Source organism: Hyla sarda, chromosome 6 (assembly GCF_029499605.1).
Source record: "Hyla sarda isolate aHylSar1 chromosome 6, aHylSar1.hap1, whole genome shotgun sequence".
NCBI lineage: Eukaryota > Metazoa > Chordata > Amphibia > Anura > Hylidae > Hyla > Hyla sarda.
In genome coordinates this window covers 155,215,406-155,241,370 of record NC_079194.1, presented here as the reverse complement: position 1 = coordinate 155,241,370, position 25,965 = coordinate 155,215,406, and the positions used below count along the sequence as shown (strand labels likewise).

Below are 25,965 nucleotides of genomic sequence, written 5' to 3'. Positions count from 1 at the left end.
AATCAACTGGTGCCAGAAAGTTAAACAGATTTGCAAATTACTTCCATAAAAAAAAATCTTTACCCTTCCAGTACTTTTTAGCTGCTGTATACTACAGAGGAAATTATTTTCTTTTTGAATTTCTTTTCTGTTACCTCTGTCCGTATCAGGAACTCTGTCCGTATCAGGAACTGTCCAGAGGAGGAGAAAATCCCCATTGTGAACCTATGCTGCTCTGGACAGTTCCTGACACGGACAGAGGTGTCAGCAGAGAGCACTCTGGACAAGACAAAAAAGAAATTCAAAAAGAAAAGAATTTCCTCTGTAGCATACAGCGGCTAAAAAGTACTGGAAGGGTAAAGATTTTTTTAATTGAAGTCATTTACACATCTGTTTAACTTTCTGGAACCAGATGATTTAAATAAAAAAAAATTCCACTGGAGTACCCCTTTAACAATTGTTCATTACCAAATAGATTAAAGGGGTTATCCAGGAAAAAACTTTTTTATATATATATCAACTGGCTCCAGAAAGTTAAACAGATTTGTAAATTACTTTTATTAAAAAATCTTAATCCTTTCAGTACTTATGAGCTTCTGAAGTTAAGGTTGTTCTTTTCTGTCTAAGTGCTCTCTGATGACATGTGTCTCGGGAACCGCCCATTTTAGAAGAGGTTTGCTATGGGGATTTGCTTCTAAACTGGGCGTTTCCTGAGACACGTGTCATCGGAGAGCACTTAGACAGAAAAGAACAACCTTAACTTCAGAAGCTCATAAGTACTGAAAGGATAAAGATTTTTTTAATAGAAGTACTATACAAATCTGTTTAACTTTCTGGAGCCAGTTGATATATATAAAAAAGTTTTTTCCTGGATAATCCCTTTAACTAATTATTGAATAATTACAATGGAAAACTAAAGTTCTGAACAAAGTTTTCCCTTAAAAACCTAGACCTGAGGATGAGTAAATCATGTCTTACCTATTGATTTCAATACCAGCAGATCGTAAGACTGATATAAAAAGAGATTATAATGCAGCAGGGAGTTTTTGTAATCCTAATGGACATGATGCAAATGACACTATAAGACAGTGGTCTTCAACCTGCGGACCTCCAGATGTTGCAAAACTACAACTCTCAGCATGCCAGAACAGCCTTTGGCTGTCCGGGCATGCTGGGAGTTGTAGTTTTGCAACATCTGGAGGTCCGCAGGTTGAAGACCACTGCTATGGGAATTAACAGGATCCATCAATGTGTCAAAAACAACGTAAACATAAAAAGGTTAATGTGAAAGTGGCCCAGTACTGTAACTATCAATCTATACAATTTACATAAATAATACTGTAGTGGTCATTCTGCACGCTATACATTAATAATAGTACTGTAGTGGTCATTCTGCACGCTATACATTAATAATAGTACTGTAGTGGTCATTCTGCACGCTATACATTAATAATAATACTGTAGCGGTCATTCTGCACGCTATACATTAATAATACTGTAGCGGTCATTCTGCACGCTATACATTAATAATAATACTGTAGTGGTCATTCTGCACGCTATACATTAATAATAATACTGTAGTGGTCATTCTGCACGCTATACATTAATAATAGTACTGTAGTGGTCATTCTGCACGCTATACATTAATAATAATACTGTAGTGGTCATTCTGCACGCTATACATTAATAATAATAATGTAGCGGTCATTCTGCACACTATACATTAATAATAATACTGTAGCGGTCATTCTGCACGCTATACATTAATAATACTGTAGCGGTCATTCTGCACGCTATACATTAATAATAGTACTGTAGTGGTCATTCTGCACGCTATACATTAATAATAATACTGTAGCGGTCATTCTGCACGCTATACATTAATAATAATACTGTAGTGGTCATTCTGCACGCTATACATTAATAATAATACTGTAGCGGTCATTCTGCACGCTATACATTAATAATAGTACTGTAGTGGTCATTCTGCACGCTATACATTAATAATAATACTGTAGCGGTCATTCTGCACGCTATACATTAATAATAATACTGTAGCGGTCATTCTGCACGCTATACATTAATAATAGTACTGTAGTGGTCATTCTGCACGCTATACATTAATAATAATACTGTAGCGGCCATTCTGCACACTATACATTAATAATAATACTGTAGTGGTCATTCTGCACGCTATACATTAATAATAATACTGTAGTGGTCATTCTGCACGCTATACATTAATAATAATACTGTAGTGGTCATTCTGCACGCTATACATTAATAATAATACTGTAGTGGTCATTCTGCACGCTATACATTAATAATAATACTGTAGTGGTCATTCTGCACGCTATACATTAATAATAGTACTTTAGCGGTCATTCTGCACGTTATACATTAATAATAATACTTTAGCGGTCATTCTGCACGTTATACATTAATAATAATACTGTAGCGGTCATTCTGCACGCTATACATTAATAATAATACTGTAGTGGTCATTCTGCATGCTATACATTAATAATAATACTGTAGCGGTCATTCTGCACGCTATACATTAATAATAATACTGTAGTGGTCATTCTGCACGCTATACATTAATAATAATACTGTAGCGGTCATTCTGCACACTATACATTAATAATAATACTGTAGTGGTAATTCTGCACGCTATACATTAATAATAATACTGTAGCGGTCATTCTGCACGCTATACATTAATAATAATACTGTAGTGGTCATTCTGCACGCTATACATTAATAATAATACTGTAGCGGTCATTCTGCACGTTATACATTAATAATAATACTGTAGTGGTCATTCTGCACGCTATACATTAATAATAATACTGTAGCGGTCATTCTGCACGTTATACATTAATAATAATACTGTAGCGGTCATTCTGCACGCTATACATTAATAATAATACTGTAGTGGTCATTCTGCACGCTATACATTAATAATACTGTAGCGGTCATTCTGCACGCTATACATTAATAATAATACTGTAGTGGTCATTCTGCACGCTATACATTAATAATAATACTGTAGCGGTCATTCTGCACGTTATACATTAATAATAATACTGTAGTGGTCATTCTGCACGCTATACATTAATAATAATACTGTAGTGGTCATTCTGCACGCTATACATTAATAATAATACTGTAGCGGTCATTCTGCACACTATACATTAATAATAATACTGTAGTGGTAATTCTGCACGCTATACATTAATAATAATACTGTAGTGGTCATTCTGCACGCTATACATTAATAATAATACTGTAGCGGTCATTCTGCACGTTATACATTAATAATAATACTGTAGCGGTCATTCTGCACGCTATACATTAATAATAATACTGTAGTGGTCATTCTGCACGCTATACATTAATAATAGTACTGTAGTGGCCATTCTGCACGCTATACATTAATAATACTGTAGTGGTCATTCTGCACGCTATACATTAATAATAATACTGTAGTGGTCATTCTGCACGCTATACATTAATAATAATACTGTAGCGGTCATTCTGCACGCTATACATTAATAATAATACTGTAGCGGTCATTCTGCACGCTATACATTAATAATAATACTGTAGCGGTCATTCTGCACGCTATACATTAATAATAATACTGTAGCGGTCATTCTGCACGCTATACATTAATAATAATACTGTAGTGGTCATTCTGCACGCTATACATTAATAATAATACTGTAGTGGTCATTCTGCACGCTATACATTAATAATAGTACTGTAGCGGTCATTCTGCACGCTATACATTAATAATAATACTGTAGTGGTCATTCTGCACGCTATACATTAATAATAGTACTTTAGCGGTCATTCTGCACGTTATACATTAATAATAATACTGTAGCGGTCATTCTGCACACTATACATTAATAATAATACTGTAGCGGTCATTCTGCACGCTATACATTAATAATAATACTGTAGCGGCCATTCTGCACGCTATACATTAATAATAATACTGTAGCGGTCATTCTGCACGCTATACATTAATAATAGTACTGTAGCGGTCATTCTGCACGCTATACGTTAATAATAATACTGTAGTGGTCATTCTGCACGCTATACATTAATAATAGTACTGTAGTGGCCATTCTGCACGCTATACATTAATAATACTGTAGTGGTCATTCTGCACGCTATACATTAATAATAATACTGTAGTGGTCATTCTGCACGCTATACATTAATAATAATACTGTAGTGGTCATTCTGCACGCTATACATTAATAATAATACTGTAGTGGTCATTCTGCACGCTATACATTAATAATAATACTGTAGCGGTCATTCTGCACACTATACATTAATAATAATACTGTAGTGGTAATTCTGCACGCTATACATTAATAATAATACTGTAGTGGTCATTCTGCACGCTATACATTAATAATAATACTGTAGCGGTCATTCTGCACGTTATACATTAATAATAATACTGTAGCGGTCATTCTGCACGCTATACATTAATAATAATACTGTAGTGGTCATTCTGCACGCTATACATTAATAATATACTGTAGTGGTCATTCTGCACGCTATACATTAATAATAATACTGTAGCGGTCATTCTGCACGTTATACATTAATAATAATACTGTAGTGGTCATTCTGCACGCTATACATTAATAATAATACTGTAGTGGTCATTCTGCACGCTATACATTAATAATAATACTGTAGCGGTCATTCTGCACACTATACATTAATAATAATACTGTAGTGGTAATTCTGCACGCTATACATTAATAATAATACTGTAGTGGTCATTCTGCACGCTATACATTAATAATAATACTGTAGCGGTCATTCTGCACGTTATACATTAATAATAATACTGTAGCGGTCATTCTGCACGCTATACATTAATAATAATACTGTAGTGGTCATTCTGCACGCTATACATTAATAATAGTACTGTAGTGGCCATTCTGCACGCTATACATTAATAATACTGTAGTGGTCATTCTGCACGCTATACATTAATAATAATACTGTAGTGGTCATTCTGCACGCTATACATTAATAATAATACTGTAGCGGTCATTCTGCACGCTATACATTAATAATAATACTGTAGCGGTCATTCTGCACGCTATACATTAATAATAATACTGTAGCGGTCATTCTGCACGCTATACATTAATAATAATACTGTAGCGGCCATTCTGCACGCTATACATTAATAATAATACTGTAGTGGTCATTCTGCACGCTATACATTAATAATAATACTGTAGTGGTCATTCTGCACACTATACATTAATAATAATACTGTAGCGGTCATTCTGCACGCTATACATTAATAATAATACTGTAGCGGTCATTCTGCACGCTATACATTAATAATAATACTGTAGCGGCCATTCTGCACGCTATACATTAATAATAATACTGTAGTGGTCATTCTGCACGCTATACATTAATAATAGTACTGTAGCGGTCATTCTGCACGCTATACATTAATAATAATACTGTAGCGGCCATTCTGCACGCTATACATTAATAATACTGTAGCGGTCATTCTGCACGCTATACATTAATAATAATACTGTAGCGGTCATTCTGCACGCTATACATTAATAATAATACTGTAGTGGTCATTCTGCACGCTATACATTAATAATAATACTGTAGTGGTCATTCTGCACGCTATACATTAATAATAATACTGTAGCGGCCATTCTGCACGCTATACATTAATAATAATACTGTAGCGGTCATTCTGCACGCTATACATTAATAATAATACTGTAGCGGTCATTCTGCACGCTATACATTAATAATAATACTGTAGTGGTCATTCTGCACGCTATACATTAATAATAATACTGTAGCGGTCATTCTGCACGCTATACATTAATAATAATACTGTAGTGGTCATTCTGCACGCTATACATTAATAATAGTACTGTAGCGGTCATTCTGCACGTTATACATTAATAATAATACTGTAGCGGCCATTCTGCACGCTATACATTAATAATAGTAGACAGGAGGTAATACTGTAGTCAGAACTGTAGGATAATGAACACTTGTACAATGCTACATTTTCATGCATACTAATTTTAATGTGAAATATCTAAGGATTGATAGGGGGTGACTAGCTATTGCATTCTCAGCATTTCTATCACATTTGTACCACTCACAGCGACAGCTTTGTAGATTCTCCAGTTTGTATCCAGGCAGCCTCCAACTCCTGATGTTCCCGCGTAGCCAAGACTTTAGGAAAACTCTGTATCCTGATATTAACTCAGCGGCTGAATGACTGCAGAGGAAACCTCCTCTGGAATAATTGTAGCTCGGACATGAATCAGAGTCAGCTTGTGCTTCCCCCTTATCCCCCCTCCCATCCTTCATCTACATATGCAGCTTATACTCCTGGCTTCTGCTTTGGCTGAGTACATTGCAGGAGCAGAGCGTCTCTGTGGGTGCAAACAAACATAGAAGTAAAAAAAACTCTTACAGACAAATGGGGAAAGCAATTCTGCATTGATTATGCGAATAGTTATTAAACATTGAGTTTCCACCAAGAAAAATCTTACTTTATTAGAAATTCATTGAAATCTTATCCACACAGTACAGACAGTCATGCAGGTCTGACGTGTTTCGGTCAAGCCTGACCATAATCAGGGCTCAAGTTCTGTAGGAACGCATGGGAACTGATTTCCTGCACTTTTTCCACAGCAGGAGTCTTGCAGGATCGGCCCTTGAGTGGAAATCTTAGGCGAGTTCCCACACTTTTTTCCCCCCAGGACTTGATCCTTGACCTTAATCATAGACCATGTCAAAGTTTACAGTGAAAAAAACAATTACCTCAATCAGACGTCCGGATCATCATTTCCCGGCTGGTTTCTATGTACCTGTGTGCATTTGTTACTTATTTTAATAGTTTTTAAATGTTGTAAGTACTTCCAGTTCGTGTGCAAGGACGGGGAGTTGTCCAGAATTGAGAATCAGTAGTTTTGTAAATTGTAATATATTCTAAGGAGTTCTGTAATTTTGTAAAATACTTTGGTTTCAAGATTTCTGCTACCTGTCAGTGAATGATAATTTATTTTAAAGGAGTTGTGCTATAATGACAACTTATTACCAATCCAAAAGGATAGATGATAAGAAATAGAAGAGATCTGACTGCTGGGATTTCCACTAACAAGAATGGGGGTCCAGATTGACCCTGTGTGAATTGAAAACAATTTGGATATGTAACTGTGCTCAAGTCAAACTTTATTAGACTCGTGAAGATAGTGGAGTGCTGTATCATTGGCTGTCCCATAGAGTCTGAATAGAGCAGGTAGGTGGAGTGGATGTGTATAGGTGATAAGTTGTCATTATGGCACAACCCATTTTGGAGGGTTGTGATCTTGTCCTATAAGAGCTGTCAATCAGCCAGAGTGAAACATTTCTGCTGCTGGTCTGTTCAGCACAGATACAACTGACTACACTAATACACTTCAAGCTGCATAACCTGTGTCTTTTCTACCACCAGGTTGCTGACAACAATTGTAATATGTGACCTCTTGTTCTTTTTACATAAGGCACAGGGAGCCTTTTGCTGTCCAAAGGATATGTATGTAACCCTAACAGGAAATACTCTTGTAGCAGCAGGCACTGCAAGGCACATCTCAGGGACTTTATATATGGTATGGTCTCTTATGTGTGCAACAAAATGCTTTTGTCTGGAGAACTGTTATACTAGACATCACACTGGGATATTTCATTTAAAGGGGAACTCCGGTGGAAAAAAAAATGTTTTCAAATCAACTGGTGCAAAAAAGTTAAACAGATATGTCAATCACTTATTTAAAAATCTTAACCCTTATAGTACTCATCAGAAATTTGTGAAGTTCTTTCCAGTCTGACCACAGTGCTCTATGCTGACACCTCTGTCTGTGTCAGGAACTGTCCAGAGCAGGAAAGGTTTTCTATGGGGATATGATTCTAATCTGGACAGTTCCTGACATGGACAGAGGTGTCAGCAGAGAGCACGGTTGCCAGACAGAAAAGAAATTCACAAATTTCTTTGTTTTATCCCGCAGCTGATAAGTACTGGAAGGATTAAGATTTTTTAATACAAGTAATTTACAAATCTGTTTAACTTTCAGGCACCAATTGATTTGAAAACATTTGTTTTCTAGTTGTTTTCACCGGTGTTCCCCTTTAAGTAGGTGTTAATGCAATAACTAAAGACGCCCAAAATCCTTGCAAGAGCATAGTCTCATGTAGGTCAAACACTCTTTGTATGTTAAACATTAGTGCTATGCCATTTTGGGTATTATATCATGAATTTCTATTACTTTTGTTGTGAATTTGGTGTTCCTTTAGCCATCAAATGATGTGTACACTATATACTCTATCCCTTTGACTGACAGGTCAAGCTTACAAGACAGCTGCACAACACCCGGCCTTTGACAGTCAATGACACGACTCCAGAGACACTCCAGGGAAGCCCATGCTGGCTACACAGAAGCTGAAGCAATCACTTTCTAGTCTGGTTTTATACAAGGTAAGTGGCCATTTTATGAGCGGTGCTTGCAGACAGGACAGATGTGTTTGCCATTAAACCTGCAGCAGAGGGTCAGTCACTCGGAAACAATGAGGGTAATAGGAATCTTGTTTCATGACTTCTAGTAAAATGATCTTTCTTTCAGTCACAAAAGGATCCTCCTTAAATGATCCCACACTTCAGTGAATCTCACGTTTAGAGTTACCTAAAAGAGCTGTAGAATGAAGTTTGTTAGTAACAGGAGTGAAGGGGGTTCATTTGCTATTGACTCTCTCTCTCTCAGCCAGAATGTAGAGCTGGTTTTTGATGTGTACAATCCAGAACATCCACATATGATTTCAATTTATTTCGATAGCCTAATACAGGAGAACTAAATGTAAAAAGGGATGTTTTCTACCACATAGGCTATATAACAGGGTCCAACAGGGGACCTTCCCTACAATCAGCCACCATGGAGAGAAGGGAATGCTGGATAGAGGTGCTTCAAAGTGAATGTTACTCAGGAAAACAGCAACACAGGACGAGCTGAAGTCATTATACAGGGCACCCAATAGTTTTGTTTCTAAAATACAAATATGTACAGAGCCTGGAGTAAAGACAACACTTCTCAAAATACAAACACCAGATCAAGTACGGTCAAGTACAGACTTATATCAATCGGTGTACACTACAAGCAAATACAACCAATAATAAAACAATACAATGACCATATTGTGTGCTACACACACTGGTGGGGGAGATTTATCAAAAGCTGACCAGTTGCCCATAGCAACCAATCAGATTGCTTCTTTCATTTCTTAACCCGTACAGGACCCAGGGCGTATGGATATGCCTTCTGTACCTGGGTCTTAAGGACCCAGGGCGTATCCATACGCCCGTGGGAATTTCGGTCCCCGCCGCGTGCCAGGCAGGGACCGGACCGACTGCTGATATCGATCAGCAGGCACCCCGCGCAAATGCTCAGGGGGTCATCAGACCCACCCATGTCGGCGATCGGCGCAAATCGCAAGTGAATTCACACTTGCGATTTGCGCCGATTCCGGGTCATACGGGTCTATGGTGACCCGGAATATATAAAGGGGATCACGGTTGTCAGGTGCCACCCCTTCTATCCCTGCTATTGGTGGTCTAGACGCGACAACCAATAGCAGATCGGGGGCGGCGGGGCTAACTTTCGTTTTCCACGTTCTGCCCACCCACAATAGGCGGGGCAGAATGGGGAACTGAAGGGGACCGGGCGCCAAAGATCCACTTACCTGTCAGTGGAGGCTGCTGGACGCGATCGGCTGCGGTGATCGGCGCAGGCGGCATGTCGTGCGGCAGAAGAGGACGGCTCCCTGGATCCGACGGAAGCCAGTAAGTTGCCTAGCAACATCTAGAGGGCTACAGTCTGAGACTGTAGCCCTCCAGATGTTACAAAACTACAACTCCCAGCAGGTCCAACCAGTGTGCCTCCAGCTGTTGCAAAACTACAACTCCCAGCATGCAGGGTCTTTCAGTACATGCTGGGAGTTGTAGTTTTGAAACAGCTGGAGGGTTGCCCCCCCATGTGAATGTACAGGGTACATTGACATGGGCAGGTTTACAGTAAGTTTCCTACTTCAAGTATGAGCTGCGGCAAATTTTTCGCCGCAGCGCAAATTTCTAGCGGGTAAACCTCTGCCAGTGTGAGCGTACCCTAAAAACACTACACTACCACATAATAAAGGGTATAACACTACATATACACCCCCTTACACTGTCCCCCCCAATAAAAATGAAAAACTTATTGTACGGCAGTGTTTCCAAAATGGAGCCTCCAGCTGTTGCAAAACAACAACTCCCAGCATTTCCGGACAGCCAATGACTGTCCAGGCATGCTGGGAGTTTAGCAACAGCTGGAGGCACCCTGTTTGGGAATCACCAGCATAGAATACCCCTATGTAATCCCTAATTTAGTCCTCAAATGCGCATGGCGCTCTCTCACTTCAGAGCCCTGTCGTATTTCAAGGAAACAGTTTAGGGGTATTTCTGTACTTGGGAATGCAAAGGAGAATAGGGTAAAAGGCGGCAGCGCCTCCACCAAACCGCCTTTTTCCCCATTCTCCTTTGCATTATCTATACTGGTTACCTTTGGTTCAACCAGTGGCGGTCGAGAGTGCGGCAGCACATTTGCCTTTACCCTATTTTTAACAGCAGAAAGTGCTGTTGGTTCATGGTCACCCTACAGTAAACCACCTTAAGGTCAGTATATCACTTGGGTGTGGTGGAGGGCACACACCTTTTTGATATACATTACAAGGGAGCGACCCCTGCTTTGTCTTTTTTTTCTCTTCCCGACTGTCTGTACTTGGGAGAAATTGCACTACAAATTTTGGGGGGCTTTTTCTCCTTTTACCCCTTATGAAAAGGAAAAGTTGGGGGCTACACCAGCCTGTTAGTGTTAAAAAAAAAAAATTACACTAACATGCTGGTGTTGCCCCATACTTTTTTTTTCACAAGTGTTAAAAAGAAAAAAAGACCCCCGAAATTTGTAACGCAATTTCTCCTGAGTAGGGAAATACCCCAGATGTGGGCGTAAAATGCTCTGCGGGCGCACAACAAGGCTCAGGAGTGAGAGCGCACTATGTACATTTGAAGCCTAAATTGGTGATTTGCACAGGGGTGGCTGATTTTACAGCGGTTCTGCCATAAACGCAAAAAAATAAATACCCACATGTGACCCCATTTTGGAAACTACATCCCTCACGGAACGTAACAAGGGGTATAGTGAGCCTTAACACCCCACAGGTGTTTAATGAAAATTCTTCAAATTTGGATGGAAAAATGAAAAAAATGCTGGTGTTAGCAAAAATGTTTCATTTTCACAAGGAAAAATAGGAAAAAAGCCCCCCAAAATTTGTAACCCCATTTCTTCTGAGTAAGAACATACCCCATATGTGGATGTAAAGTGCTCTGCTGGCGCACTACAATGCTCAGAAGAGAAGGAGCACCGTTGGGATTTAGCAGAGAAAATTTGTCCGGAATTGAAGGCAGCGTGTGTTTACAAAGCCCCCATAGAGCCAGAACAATGGACCCCCCCCCCCACATGTGACCCCATTTTGATAACTATACCCCTCATGTAATGTAATAAGAGGTACAGTGAGCATTTACGCCCCACAGGTGTCTGACAGATTTTTGGAAGAGCGGTCCGTGAAAAGGAAAAATGTAATTTTTCATTTGCACAGCCCACTGTTCCAAAGATCTATCAAACGCCAGTGGGGTGTAAATACTCACTGCACCCCTTATTAAGTTCTGTGAGGGGTGAAGTTTCCAAAATGGGGTCACATGTGGGGGGTTCCACTGTTTTGGCACCACAGGGGGCTTTGTAAACGCACATGGCCCCTGACTTCTATTCCAAACCAAAAAAAAATTTTCCATTTACACATCCGACTTTATCAAAAAGTCGTCAAACACCTGTGAGGTGTTAAGGCTCACTGTACCCCTTGTTGCATTCCTTGAGGGTTGTAGTTTCCAAAATAGTATGCCATGTGGTTTTTTTTTTTGCTGTCCTGGCACTATAGGGGCTTCGTAAATGTGACATACCCTCCAAAAACCATTTCAGCAAAATTCGCTTTTCAAAAGCCAAATGTGACTCCTTCTCTTCTGAGCATTGTACTGCGCCAGCAGAGCACTTGACGTCCACACAAGGGGTATTTCCATACTCAGAAGAGATGGGGTTACAAATTTTGGGGGGCATTTTGTCCTATTATCCCTTGTAAAAATTTAAAATTTGGGGGAAAACTAGCATTTTAGTGAAAAAATATATATAATTTACACATCCAACTTTAACAAAAATTTGTGAAACACCTGTGGGGTGTTAAGGCTCACTGGACCCCTTGTTACATGCCTTGAGGGGTGTAGTTTCCAAAATAGTATGCCATGTGGTTTTTTCAGAGAAACTCACTCTCCAAAATCCCACTGTCGCTCCTTCCCTTCTGAGCCCTCTAGTGAATCCGCTGAACACTTGACATACACATATGAGGTATTTCCTTACTCGAGAGAAATTGGGTTACACATTTTAGGAAGATTTATCTCCTTTTACCCCTTGTAAAAATTCAAAAACTGGGTCTACAAGAACATGCCAGTGTAAAAAATGAAGATTTTGAATTCTCTCCATCATTGCTGCTATTCCTGTGAAACACCTAAAGGGTTAACAAACCTTTTGAATGTCATTTTGAATACTTTGAGGGGTGCAGTTTTCATAATGGGGTCATTTGTGGGGTATGTCTAATAAGAAGGCCCTTCAAATCCACTGCAAAACAGAACTGGTCCCTGAAAAATTTCTTTTTCGAAAATGTTGTGAAAAATTGGAAAATTGCTGCTATACTTTGAAGCCCTCTGATGTCTTCCAAAAGTAAAAACATGTCAACTTCATGATGCAATCATAAAGCAGACATGTTGTATATGTGAATCAATATATAATTTATTTGGAATATAAATTTTCCTTATACGCAGAGAGCTTCAAAGTAAAAAAAAATGCAAAATTTTTTCATCAAATTTTGGAATTTTTCACCAAGAAACAATGCAAGTATCGACAAAATGTTACCACTAACATAAAGTAGAATATGTCACGAAAAAACAATCTCGGAATCAGAATGAAAGGTAAAAGCATCCCAGAGGTATTAATGCTTAAAGTGAAAGTGGTCAGATGTTCAAAAAATGGCCGGGTTCTACAGTGAAAATTAGCTGGGTCCTTAAGGGGTTAAAGGGCTTTAAAAAAAAAAAAAAAAAATGAAGCAATCTGATTGGTTGCTATGGGAAACTGGTAAACTTTTACTCTGCACAGGTTTTGATAAATCTCCCCATGTGTCCTTGAATATAACCACATTACACATATTGCCCCTAAAACAATGACAGTGCTGCACAGAGTGTTCTTGAAAAAAATATAGGGCTACATAAGTGGTCCAAAATCTGACAATGTCTATGCTCCCTAACTGTCCTGATTTAGGAGGGACAGTCCTGCTTTTGGGAACCCTGTCCAAAGTCCCACTTTCAGCCGCTGTGTCTTGCTGCCAAACTCGGCCAAACTACTTGCACGTCTCCTTCTCCTCACTGCAGGCTCTGAACTGTTCCCCCTGCACTGTTTCAGGCAGCGACAGTGTCTGGTGCATCCAGTAGGGGTCGCACAAGGTCTGCCTCTTTAAGAACCTGTGTGCGCCTCTGATTCTGCTCCCCCTCCAATCCCTGACTGGCATCACCTATTTAAGGGTGTACCGCCTTCCTTTCCTTGCCTGAGCAATATTGTAGTTTTCTACAAGCAAAGAGGTCATTGGTTTTGTTCCTGTGTACCAGTTTCCTGACCAGCTTCAGTTCCTGATTTAGTCTCTGCCTAATCCTTCTGCACCTGTTTAGCCTCTCTTGTGTTTGACTACACCTCTCTCTGCCAGCAAGCTTGTTCCACCCAGCTGCACCTGAGCTATTCAGCCCTGCTGTTATAACAGCTCCAGCTCTGCTAAGCACCTGACCTACTGTGTCTGACTCAGCCTGCTGTGATCTCCCATCTCCAGTGTCAGCTCACTCTCACCTCCCTGTGTCCCTGCTTTAGGGTGTTCTGGCCAGCTGCCGTGACCATTCTTTTTGTAGCGACCTGGTGTTTTTCAGCAGCTAAGACCAGCTTTTGCATCTTAGAGCAGGATAAAAGGTGAAAACCGGTTGAACACTTAGACTCCGTTCCTAAGTTTGGCCCTACGCCAAACCGGTAAGTAGCACAGGGGGTCCACACCCTTTGGGACATTACAAGGGGATCTGTCTGCCTACTGGAGTGACCTAACTATCTATTGGGGGAACCTACCTACTCTTCCCCAACCCACTTATCTACCCACTCTACTGTGTGGGACACAAAGCCTGTTAGTCTATAACCTGTTTATAGGAGATCCTCCTAAACTCAGGTGAAAAACTGTTAAAGAGGTATTCCCATTCCACATGTGCAGGTGTAGCTGAAGGTGTGGTTAGAGGTGTGTTTGTGGGCATGGTTAGGACATAGTTAGGATTGTGGCTTGTCCCTCTTTGCTCTCACCAAAAGTTAGGAGGTATGCAATGTCCGTGCTCCTTTATAACAAAAAGTGCCACACAGGGACCCCTAAACACTCAGACGGTTGGAGAGGGCCACAAAAAAAGACAAAAAACATATTCACTTGTCCCTGCTAAATGCAGCTCTGCAGTACAATACAGGTTGTAACTCAGGATCAGTACAGGATAAGTAATGTATGTACAAAGTGACTCCACCAGCAGAACAGTGAGTGTACCCCTTGACTATAATATAGGCTAAGTGCAGGATAAGTAAATATAATGTTTGCACAGAGTGACTCCACAAACAGAATAGCGAGTGCGGCTCTGGACTTTAATGCAAGCTCTAACTCAGGGTCGCTACCAGATAAGTGATGTAATGCACATACACAATTACTTCACCAGCAGAATATTGAATGCAGATCTGGAGTACAATACAAGCTATCACTCAGAATCCATACAGGATAAGTAATATGATTGTAACATCCGTGCTCTGGCCAGACACGCTAGCCGTGAGCCCTCTATCATGTCCCCGCTGCCGGTGGGGTGGGATTCGCATTGCGGGACGCGCCTGCATGCGAATCCCAGCCTGTCACTCACCTTTCTGTCCTTGCAGCCTCGATGCGCGTGCCTACGCCTCCTAGGGTGCGCGCTCGCCGGAGCTCTCACTCTCAAAGGGCCGGTGCTTATTATTTAGTGAAGTGTCTACACCTGCACCCTGGTCCTTAAATATCAGCTCTTCCCTTGATTCCTGGCCGGATATTTGGTTGTCTATTGCCATAGTGAAAGTTCTGTGACTGTTTCTGTGTACCTGTTCATTTCTACCTTTCTACCCTGCCCTGACCTGCCATCTTGCCACGTCCTGCCAGTCTCCTTCTGTGCCACGCCATCTCCCAGCTACCTGTGTGGATGAGTGGTGCCAGGGGTAGCAACCTGGGTGCCGCCTGCCACAGCAAGAACATCCTGCTTTGTGGCGGGCTCTGGTGAAAACCAGCTGCACCTTAGACTCCGCTCCCTGGCACAGCTCACATCATTATCCACACAGGCCCAGAGGATCCACCACCCGCCGTGACCATAATAATGATTATACAAATTGACAACTCCAGTAGAGGAAATAGCAAACTCCTGGCACATACCAATAGAGTGGGGAGTGACTATTAAAATGTAACTTTTACTTCTTACCAAATAAAATATAGATATGATACACATCCCATTCCTGGGGAACAAATGTAAAATCAATAGTCCTGCCAGACAAATAATCAGATAAATAGTGACCCAGATTCACAAGCGAACTGCGATCACCAATATAAGTACATATGGAGAATACACTATAAACACAACTGGTTCAATAATTACTCATGCACTGTACACACAGCATGTCATGGGTGAACCCATGACCTGTCTCATTGGTTGCTCGACACGTTTCTGCCAAGATGTAACAGCATCCTCAGGGGAAACCAGAGAGGAATGTTGCATAAAGTACAGTTTGCATACTATGGTGCAATTATAGTGCAAATCAAACATAGCTATATCCTAAACAGCCAGATGTGAGTCCGTTACTTATAATGTCAAGTATGCCGATATAGTAGACCTCATGCTGTGGGAAATAGAAAAGCCGCAAGACTCCAGGTACCTAAAAAATAAAACAGACATAGGGTGGCGGAGACAAAGGACATGATAACCTCTAGAGTGGTGTCCCTCTAAAAAAAATAGAACATGTGTCCCCCAGTAACTCTACTCACACACAGTCAATGTTGCAAAGGTGTACCTGCGGAGAGAAATCCACATTGACAAAATGTTCCTGTAAAGCAAAGGGGGAGAAAGGAAACTTTGTTTCGCAAAGCGGATTACTCATGGTCATTTTGTCTGGCTATTTGCTTAGTTGGTGGAGTGCATGCCTGCATTGGCAGGGAGCTGTGGCATCTGGCTGCGCTGTACACACCATGTGAGAGCGGCTTCTGACGTTACATCCGGTCGCCCATGCAGACATGTCAGAATGCCGCGCCCCTGTCTAACGCCTCTAATGGGCGTGGCTAGGATAGACTATGCACGTGCGCTAATGCGCTGGAGGTCAGACAAAAACACTAAGTGTTGTATGTCTTGGAATTGCAGAACTTTTCACTGAACTATTCCAAATGTAAATAATCTAAACAAAGATAAAGCCTATATTTAAAGCAAGGTGAGTATTGTATGAATATAGTGTGGTGGCTCAGTACGGTTATGTACTCTCGGCAAGGACAAAAATAAAGATAATAATGTTGTATATCAAAAGATGCAGTTTCAAACATCCATGCAGGGAAGAAGGGGCAATAATCAAATATATTGTGCAAAAATTCTCAATCCTTTACACAACTATAGACACACACTCCACGTGAGACAGACACAGAAGTATCTTCTGACACCGAAGCAGGGGACTGTGATAGGTCCACTAAGAGGCGGACGAGGACTGGTAGTTATAGAAATAGGAGAAATAGAGGTGCAGCCCGTAACAGGGGAGATTCCAACAGAAACCAGTTCAATAATACAGAATGGACTGGTGGCACGTCTTCCTCACAATCTCCCTCCTCCTCTTTTTTAGGGAACAAGGACCCCTATTCCATTCGGGTCAGAGAGGGTCGTCACAAATAATATCCACAAATAATGAGAGTACCTTAAGGATTGTGAATTTGCCTAATTTTTCTATTTCCGATACACAGATGCGGGTCTTGAGTCGTGGCCTCTCATACATTCCAACTACGCACTTTGATGTGTTTATTCTTCCATCTTCATCAGGAATTTAAAATGGAAGAAATTCTTCAAGCAAATGGATAGGAGAGAATGCATGGCATGAGGTATTAATGAACTCCCTGCTGCAAGAGATTTGACTTGGAGTCTTTCCGCACACATGGAAAATTGCCATGGCAGTGTCTGTTTTCTGGCAATTTTTCTGGTGTACTTTCAGGTGGAAAAATGCAAGAAAAAAAAAAACTGGTGGAAATAGCCTTAAAAGCCTTGTTTTTCATGTAGGCAGGGTCATACAAATCTCTTGATCGTTCACGGGGCCCTTTGCTTCCATCATTCATCGGACATGCATTCTCCTGTATGATAGGTGGCTCTTTAACCTGCCAAAAAGAAGCAATCAGCCTTTGCACATTCATCAGCTGATCCCACTATTACACAGGGCCATATCAGCCTGTTCAGCTGACAAACTCCAGGTGTAATAGGGCCCTTAGACCATGTTCACACGTCAGAATTTCCGTGCAGGATTCCGCATTAGAATCCAGCACGGAGATTCTGCTGCAGCAGAGTCCTGTTGAATTCAACGAGATTCTTCTGCATTGTGCACTCAGCAAAATGATTCCGGGAAAGAAATTCTGATTTCCATGTCCGCAGAAAGAATTAACTAGTTCATTTTTACTGCGGACTTGGTTCGGAATACATAGCAGTCTATGAGATGGTGCATTCCTGTGGGGTCCTAGCGCCAGCATATTTGTGATATTCCGTAGTGTGAACTCCGTAGTGTGAACATAGCCTTAGGCTCACGACAGGATATATAACTTAATGTTCGAACAAAGTGATTCCAGCTCTGGAGTATAATATATGATGTCACTTAGAATTAGTAAAGGATAAGTGTTGTAATTATTGTGTACACTGACTACACCTACAGAAGCATATGCGCAGCTCTGGATTATAATACAGGCTATAAATCAGGATCATTAGAGCTTAGTATAAGGTATTTCCAAAGTGACTTGCTTTCAAATGTTGATTAACTCGGAATATAATTGTGAATTTCTATTTGTAAACTGTATCTGGAATGCAAATTGGAATCAAAGCTTTGCTTACTGATCACACGTTCCTCTTAAAACCTAGGACTCCCCTCCCCCAAAAGACATAATCTGGAGACCTGCACTAGTGTAATCCATAGCGCACAGCTAATCCATAGCGCACAGTACAAACAAAAGTGTGTGCACTAGTCAAGTGCTATGTCTGCAAGTAACCTGATGTCCACTGTTGTCCTTACAGAACATTCTCGGACCCATTTTACTATGCAACCATTTAAAAAAAAAAGTGTAATAGGAAAAAAAAACAAAAAAAAAAAAACACATCGGCCCACATTTATCATTGTAGGTGTAAGTGAAGCATTTATCATTGTAGGTGTAAGTGAAGCATTTATCATTGTAAGTGTAAGTGGAGCATTTATCATGCTGGTAATGTGTAGGAGCACCAAATTTATTAAATGGCCACAGAGCATAGGATAAATTTTGTGCAGGTCACATTTTCTGAAATTTCTCTCTTCACATACTCCAAAAAGCTAAGCTAAGTCTGGGCTGGTCTAGTTTTGGAGACTTCTCAGTGGCTTTGCGCCTTTTTTGCTCCTTTTCATAAAAAGGTTGATAAAACCCTTCCATATCACGTGTATTGCCAAAATCAGTGGATTTCAACTCAAAATCAGCAGAAATGTGTAAACAAAAAGGGGCAAAAAAAGGTGCAAAAAACCCTGCTTGATCCTTTTTGCCACTTTTTTAGACACAAAAAACTGTCTAAAGACAATGATAAATGTGGCCCATCAAATCTAAAGTTCTAACCTTCACATTTTTAAACCCATAGAAAAGAATGGGATCAATTAACAGCTGTTTTTCAATATTTAAGAACACGCAGGTTAAAAAAGTTAATGAAAAGTATTTATCGACCAAAAAATACTGAGTGGACAAATGACGACATGTCAGTGAATGGAAATATTCCTCTTGAATCCGGCGGCAGAAAACCTGTACAGACCTACTACTGCTCAGAGCTGAGGGATTTTTGTTTAGTGTAGGCAATACTCTTATACTTTAGACATTTTACCTGCACTGACACCTGTAACAAACTGTTGGAATAGGATAGAGATTAGTGCTGCTAATGTATTTAATTCACAGTATAGTCTAAACCGCTTACTATACCGATTTTAAACTCTGATGTGAACAATAAATATTCCCTTTGATATTAGGAGAGTTGTTGGGAATAATGAGTTTAAAAACACAATATTAGAAAGTTACGGAACAGTTTATTATATAATAAAAGATATGGATCCTACCTCTAATGATAGCAGGTGAAATGTATTCTCAGCCCTTGCACATCTGAAAAAAAAGAGTTGATGGAAAGGATCCCAACTTTGTAAAGGCTTCGCTGCTCAGTTCTAAATGTATTTTCAGCTACTGTATCACTTAGCTTCCTAGAACAAGGAGGGGGGGGGGGGGGTTGGTCAGGCTGCCCAAGTCAACACTGCTGCCTTTGTGCAGGTGGTGACAAGGTATTTAACAAGTCCTATAAAAGCTTGGGATTTATAATCACTCACAAGGATTCAGGAGAAGGCAAGAAAAACAAATAAAAATGTTGCACAACACTGTAAATTGGGCACATCTACTGACAGCTTAGCTTTATCATATACAGTCATAACCGTAAATATTGGCACCCCTGAAATATTTATAGAAAATGAAGTATTTCTCACAGAAAAGGATTGCAGTAACACATGTTTTGCTATACACATGTTTATTCCTTTTGAGTGTGTTGGAACTAAACCAAAAAAGGGAGGAAAAAAGCAAATTGGACATAATGTCACTCCAAACTCCAAAAATGGGCTGGACAAAATTATTGGCACAATTAACTTAATATTTGGTGGCAAACCTTTTGGAAAAAATAACTGAAATCTGTCGTTCCTATAACTATCAATAAGCTTCTTACACCTCTCAGCCGGAATGTTGGACCACTCTTCCTTTGCAAACTGCTCCAGGTCTTTCTTATTGGAAGGGCGCCTTTTCCCAACAGCAATTTTAGGATCTCTCCACAGGTGTTCAATGGGATTTAGATCTGGACTCATTCCTGGCCACTTCAGAACTCTCCAGCGTTTTGTTGCCATCCATTTCTTGGTGTTTTTTTTACGTATGTTTGGGGTCATCGTCCTGCTGGAAGACCCAAGATCTCGGACGCAAACCCAGCTTTCTGACACTAGGCTGTACAGTGCGACCCAAAATCTGTTGCTAATCCTCAGATTTCATGATGCCTTGCACACATTCAAGGCCCCCAGTGCCAGCAAAACGACCCCAAAACATCATTGAACCTCCACCATATTTCACTGTAGGTACTGTGTTCTTTTCTTTGTAGGCCTCATTCCATTTTCAGTAAACAGTAGAATGATGTGCTTTACCAAAAAGCTCTATCTTGGTCTTGTCTGACATAACGTTATCCTAGAAGGATTTTGTCTTACTCAAGTTCATTTTTACAAAAATTTAGCTTTGCTTTTTTATGTCTCTGTGTCAGCAGTGGGGTCCTCCTGGGTCTCCTGTGATAGCGTTTAATTTCATTTAAATGTCGACGGATAGTTCGCACTGACACTGATACTCCCTGAGCCTGCAGGACAGCTTGAATATCTTTGGAACTTGTTTGGGGCTGCTTATCCACCATCCGGACTATCCTGCATTGACACCTTTCATAAATTTTTCTCTTCCGTCCATGCCCAAAGAGATTAGCTACAGTGCCATGGGTTGCAAAATTCTTGATAATGTTGCGCACTGTGGACAAAGGCAAATCTAGATCTCTGGAGATGGACTTGTAACCTTGAGATTGTTGATATTTTTCCACAATTTTGGTTCTCATGTCCTCAGACAGTTCTCTTCTCCTCTTTATGTTGTCCATGCTTAGTGTGGCACACACAGACAAACAATGCAAAGATTAAGTGAACGTCTCTCCTTTTTATCTGTTTCAGGTGTGATTTTTATATTGCCCACACCTTGTTACTTGCCCCAGGTGAGTATAAAGGAGCATCACATGCTTGAAACAAACTTATTTTTCCACAATTTTGAAAGGGTGCCAATAATTTTGTCCAGCCTATTTTGGAGTTTGGTGTGACATTATGTCCAATTAGCTTTTTTTCCTCCCTATTTTGGTTTAGTTCAAATACATACACAAATGGAATAAACATGTGTATAGCAAACATGTGTTACTGCAATCCTTTTCTGTGAGAAATACTTCATTTTCTAGAAAAATTTCAGGGGCGCCGACATTTACGGCCATGACTGTACATGTGAAATATGTTAAAGCCATTACACAGACACTAGGAATTCATAGAACACAAAAAGGGACTGGTGTTTTTCCTGCAAGTGTGTATTAACTGGCTTCCAATAGTGATAACTTATAACAGGCTGTAAAAGATGTGGCAGATTTATTAAGAGGCAAACTTTAAAATCTGCCATGTCGACCACGTTTTTGCCTGCGGTCGGGAAACCGCATACGGCCGAAAAAGCAGCCAACCGGAGGCTGCGGTTCACTCCGGTCGGCTCATAGACATACATTAACTACGGTTCCCTATACGGCTGAGTGCGGGTGCCGCGATTAAGCCCCGCCCACCCCTCCTCCCAGCCGTATACGGGAACCGTAATTACAAACCGTAGTGTGTACCTAGCCTAAGCTAGTGGACATAGCTTAACATCATTGATGGTTCCAATATATTGCACAGAAAAAGAGAAGATTCTGCGGCCTATGTCTCTATGGCAAACCCTCAGAAGCAACAGCATGGAGGACATTAGAAAGCAGTAAATTATTGACAGTGTAAGCTGTGAATCAAGCCCTGTGGTGAGATCTAATACTTACTTTAAGCTCCTGTAGCCTTTCTTTGGTGTATCTGGTCATTTCTGTCTCTCCTACTACTCTGCCTCTCCTCTTTTTTATTTTTATTTGTATGAGCAGCATAGTCCGTCTTGCATCTCAGGCCTGATTTGATCTGTTTTTTTCAGAATGAATACTGAGAGTAAGAAAGCGGAATAAGGAAGGAACTGCTAAGAGGAGAAAGAGCTCTTTTCAAAACCTGGGGTGCACCATGGCTCTGCGCACTGTGGCTCTGTGACACAACCCTGGCTCAGCAGGATGATTGACAAGCCAGAAGCCTGCACAGAGCCCTGCTTATCCCACCCTCACTTCCTGTATTTTATTTCCTCACAGAGATACACAGGCAATAGCTGCAGGGACAGCATTTTTTCACCCCAAAATATACATATTTCTTAACCATGTATATTACAAATATACATATAATGTTATGTACATTATATAACAAGTTTTTGCAAATGACCCGTACACTTTAATAGCCAACAACAGTCTTACGTGACAGAGTGAAAATAATGTATGGCTTGCTCACTTTAAGGGTCTGTCACATGTACTATATTTGCTGCAGAGTTCATGCTTCAGCTTTTAATGCTAAAGATTATCATTGATTTACTTGCATAAAAAGCTAAAGAGAAGATCAAATCTCCAAAATTTAAAACATGGGCAAGACTCATTGATAAAACAAGCTATAGTAAAATCGAGACCCCAGTACTCACTTGTAGACACTAAACACAGGTTAATACAGCTAAAAATAGCAGTTGTTTGTTAATATGATTATCACCCTCGTACTCATCTATTTGCAGACATCCTGTGACGTTGAACAAATATTTGACGTAACCTTTGTTTACTAGTTTATGTCACAGCACCAAGGACAATTGTTTAAGCAATTTTTTAAAGCAAATTACTAAGACAGGACAAAAAAAAAACTAAAGAAAACTGTACTTATCTTCTCTGATCCCCTGCCAATGCTGTTCTGATGGTCCCTGGTACTGCTGCTCAGTATGTCCTGTTTTTTGTTTCTACACAAGGAATATCAGAAGCTGACGCAGGACAAAAATGCACGAGTGGTGACTTCCTCATGTTGAGACCGAAACAGGGGAATCAGGCAAGGAAAGTACAGGTTTCTTTGGTTTTTTTTAAAGCACTGTCTGAGCCCATTTGCTTATAAAAATTGTTTCCAGACAACCCCTTTACATATTTCACAATGATATTTTATAACCCAAGAGGCGCTTTCTTCTACGTTCACCAGCGCACAGTCAATCATAGATGCTTACAATTGTCTGGATAAAATGCCTAATAACAAAGGGTCTTGAGTCTACTTAATGATTTAAATAGCAAATGAAATGTAGAATTTATAGGATGCATATAGTAAAATAACACATTAACAGTTTTCTGTACATAAACAATAATTATAGATGCCTGCAGAAAGAAAGCAACAATAAATAAACAGCTCTTCAAAAACAGCACATAAGTAAATGCGCCAATCAACCATAACATTTAAACCACAAGAGGAAGTAAATTACAAGGATATCTCATGACAGTGGCCCCCGTCAAGGGTGGCAAGAAGTGGAATTTTAGTCAGCAACTAACTAGGCAGTATTTGAAGTTGATGTTCTGGGTGTAAGGATCTCAGTAACTCTGACAAAGGCTAAATTGTGACAGCTGGATGACTAATGGGTCAGAATTTTTAAAGTGGTCACTGACACTTAGGATAGGGGATAGGTTTTTGTATTCCGGAGAACTCCTTTAAGACTCAATGATGCAGGTCGGGAGAAAAGGGTAGCCTGTCTGGTCTCCTCCAACAGAAGAGCGCAATTTGTTAAAAAAAGTTAATGCTGGCTATGACAGAAAGGTGTCAGAACACAGGTTGCTGCTTGTAGGCTTCATAGCCACTGAACATTCAGACAACCAATGCTAACCACTGTTTAACATTGATGGATTCTACAAAAGCCATGTGAGCATTCCATCAAGGTCATGAAACAATGGAAGAAAGTGGCCAAGTCAAATGAATTAGGTTTTAATTTACATTATGTGAAAGGCTGGGTGCATGTTTATCTTTTACCTGAAGAAGATTTAGAATCTAGATACAATATAAGGATAAGGCAGACCAGTGGAGGAAGTGTGATGCTATGGGAAATAATTGTGCTGAGTAATCTTAGGACCTGGTATTCACATGGATGTTACTTTGACATGTATCATCCACCTAAATATTATTGTAGAAGACGTACACCCCTTCTCTAATGGTAGTGGCCTCTTTCAGCAGAATAATGCTCTCTGCCAGACTGCAAAAATTGTTGAGGAATATTTTGAGGAATATGACAAAGTTCAAGCTGTTGACTTGGCCTCAAAGTTTCCCAGATCTCAATCCAACAGAGCATCTTTTGGTAACATTTTGAAGCCAGAGACCACAGGACACCTTCAGATGTATGTTATGAAGTCTATGCATTAATGGTCAAAGCTGGAGACCTACATGATATTAGACAAGTGGTTTTAACAATATGGCTGATCAGTGGAAAACATAGAATTGCTGGAATTGTAGCAATAAAAATAATAACTATACAAAATTGCAGAGTATATAAAAAAAGTCTCTATAAGTCTTTAACATCTATCATTTGTCTTGATAACCTTATCTTCTGAAAGGCTGGGAGATTATAAGGTAGAGACATCTCCATGAATGGACATGTATGTTTGTCCACATACATCAAGGTGAAAACAGGTAAACAATTAAAAGCAAGTAAAGGTAAAATGAATTAAACATGGCGGCTGGGTGCTCAGTTTGGTGGAATGATAGGCAATACAACTTGATTGAAACACTGTCCTGCCACTGAATACAAACAGTACCACATTTCTATGTTTGCATGTTCTCCCCATGTCCATATTGATGCATACTAATCTTTTCCAGGAACAGCTATGTTTTAAGAGGACATTAACAATATTCATTTTGCTTTCCAATTAAAGTGAAAAGCAATTTAAATGTGAAACAAAGCTGTAATAACAAGTATAAGAATGCCATCATCGTACAAGGATTTCTACCTATTCTGTGCACTTAATTACAAACCTTGTAAAAAAAATAGCTAATAACATTATCTCTGCGCCCATCCTAATGAAATGTACTATGCACACCTACTGTACGGTGACAAAGTAACGTAAATAAGCATTGCATATGCTAATGAAGCCACCTTAGCTTGCTTTCTCTGGCATGTTGATGTTCCATCAAAGCCTTTTACAATCAGAAGAATAAATGTGTAATCTTGCCTAGATTCTAGTATAGGAGCCAACCCCTAACCAAAGCCAGCTTTAGATTTTAGAGGTTCGATGAAGCTGCAATCGTCTTTTGTTATTGCTTTGTCTAGTGGACACAGGACTCAACCCATAAACTTCCCCTGGGGACATTAAAGGTTGGAGTTCTTGTTGCTGGGTGTCTGCAGAACCTAAATGACTTCTTATACCTTGTGATGGGGAACTAGTGAAAGGAAAACAGCTACAGGTTTCCGGCAGAGTCTGGAGAACAGGTGGACTGAAGATATCCTGCCTTAAACACTTAGATCCATCCGAGTTGGCATCAGGAGCTGGTGGAGAACCAATACTCTCAAGAGAGGAAATGCTTTGCTTCCAAGACTTTTGCAGATCCACCGGGACTATTTTTGTAGTCTCTGAGGAGATACAGACTGTGTTTTCATCCGGTTCCCCTTTCCATGGAAGAACTTTCTCAGCCATAGTTGGTGATGGTGGAACAATTCGAGGGCTTTGACAAACTCCCAACATTCCTGTGGATATAAGATTTTGAGTTTATG

At 40.1% G+C, this 25,965-nt stretch overlaps 1 protein-coding gene across 2 annotated transcripts in view; it reads right to left on the bottom strand.

Moving 5' to 3' along the window:
- Nucleotides 1-22,321: 22,321 nt before the first annotated feature.
- SLC9A5 (solute carrier family 9 member A5) overlaps nucleotides 22,322-25,965 on the bottom strand; it is a 145,395-nt gene continuing 141,751 nt past the window's right edge. Inside the window, exon 16 of one of the 2 annotated variants that reach the window (XM_056525621.1) lies at nucleotides 22,322-25,938. In XM_056525621.1, coding sequence (XP_056381596.1) covers nucleotides 25,469-25,938 — 470 coding nt within the window. In that variant the 3' untranslated portion in view covers nucleotides 22,322-25,468. The remainder of the gene's footprint in view (nucleotides 25,939-25,965) is intronic. The other variant, XM_056525620.1, reaches the window with a different exon arrangement.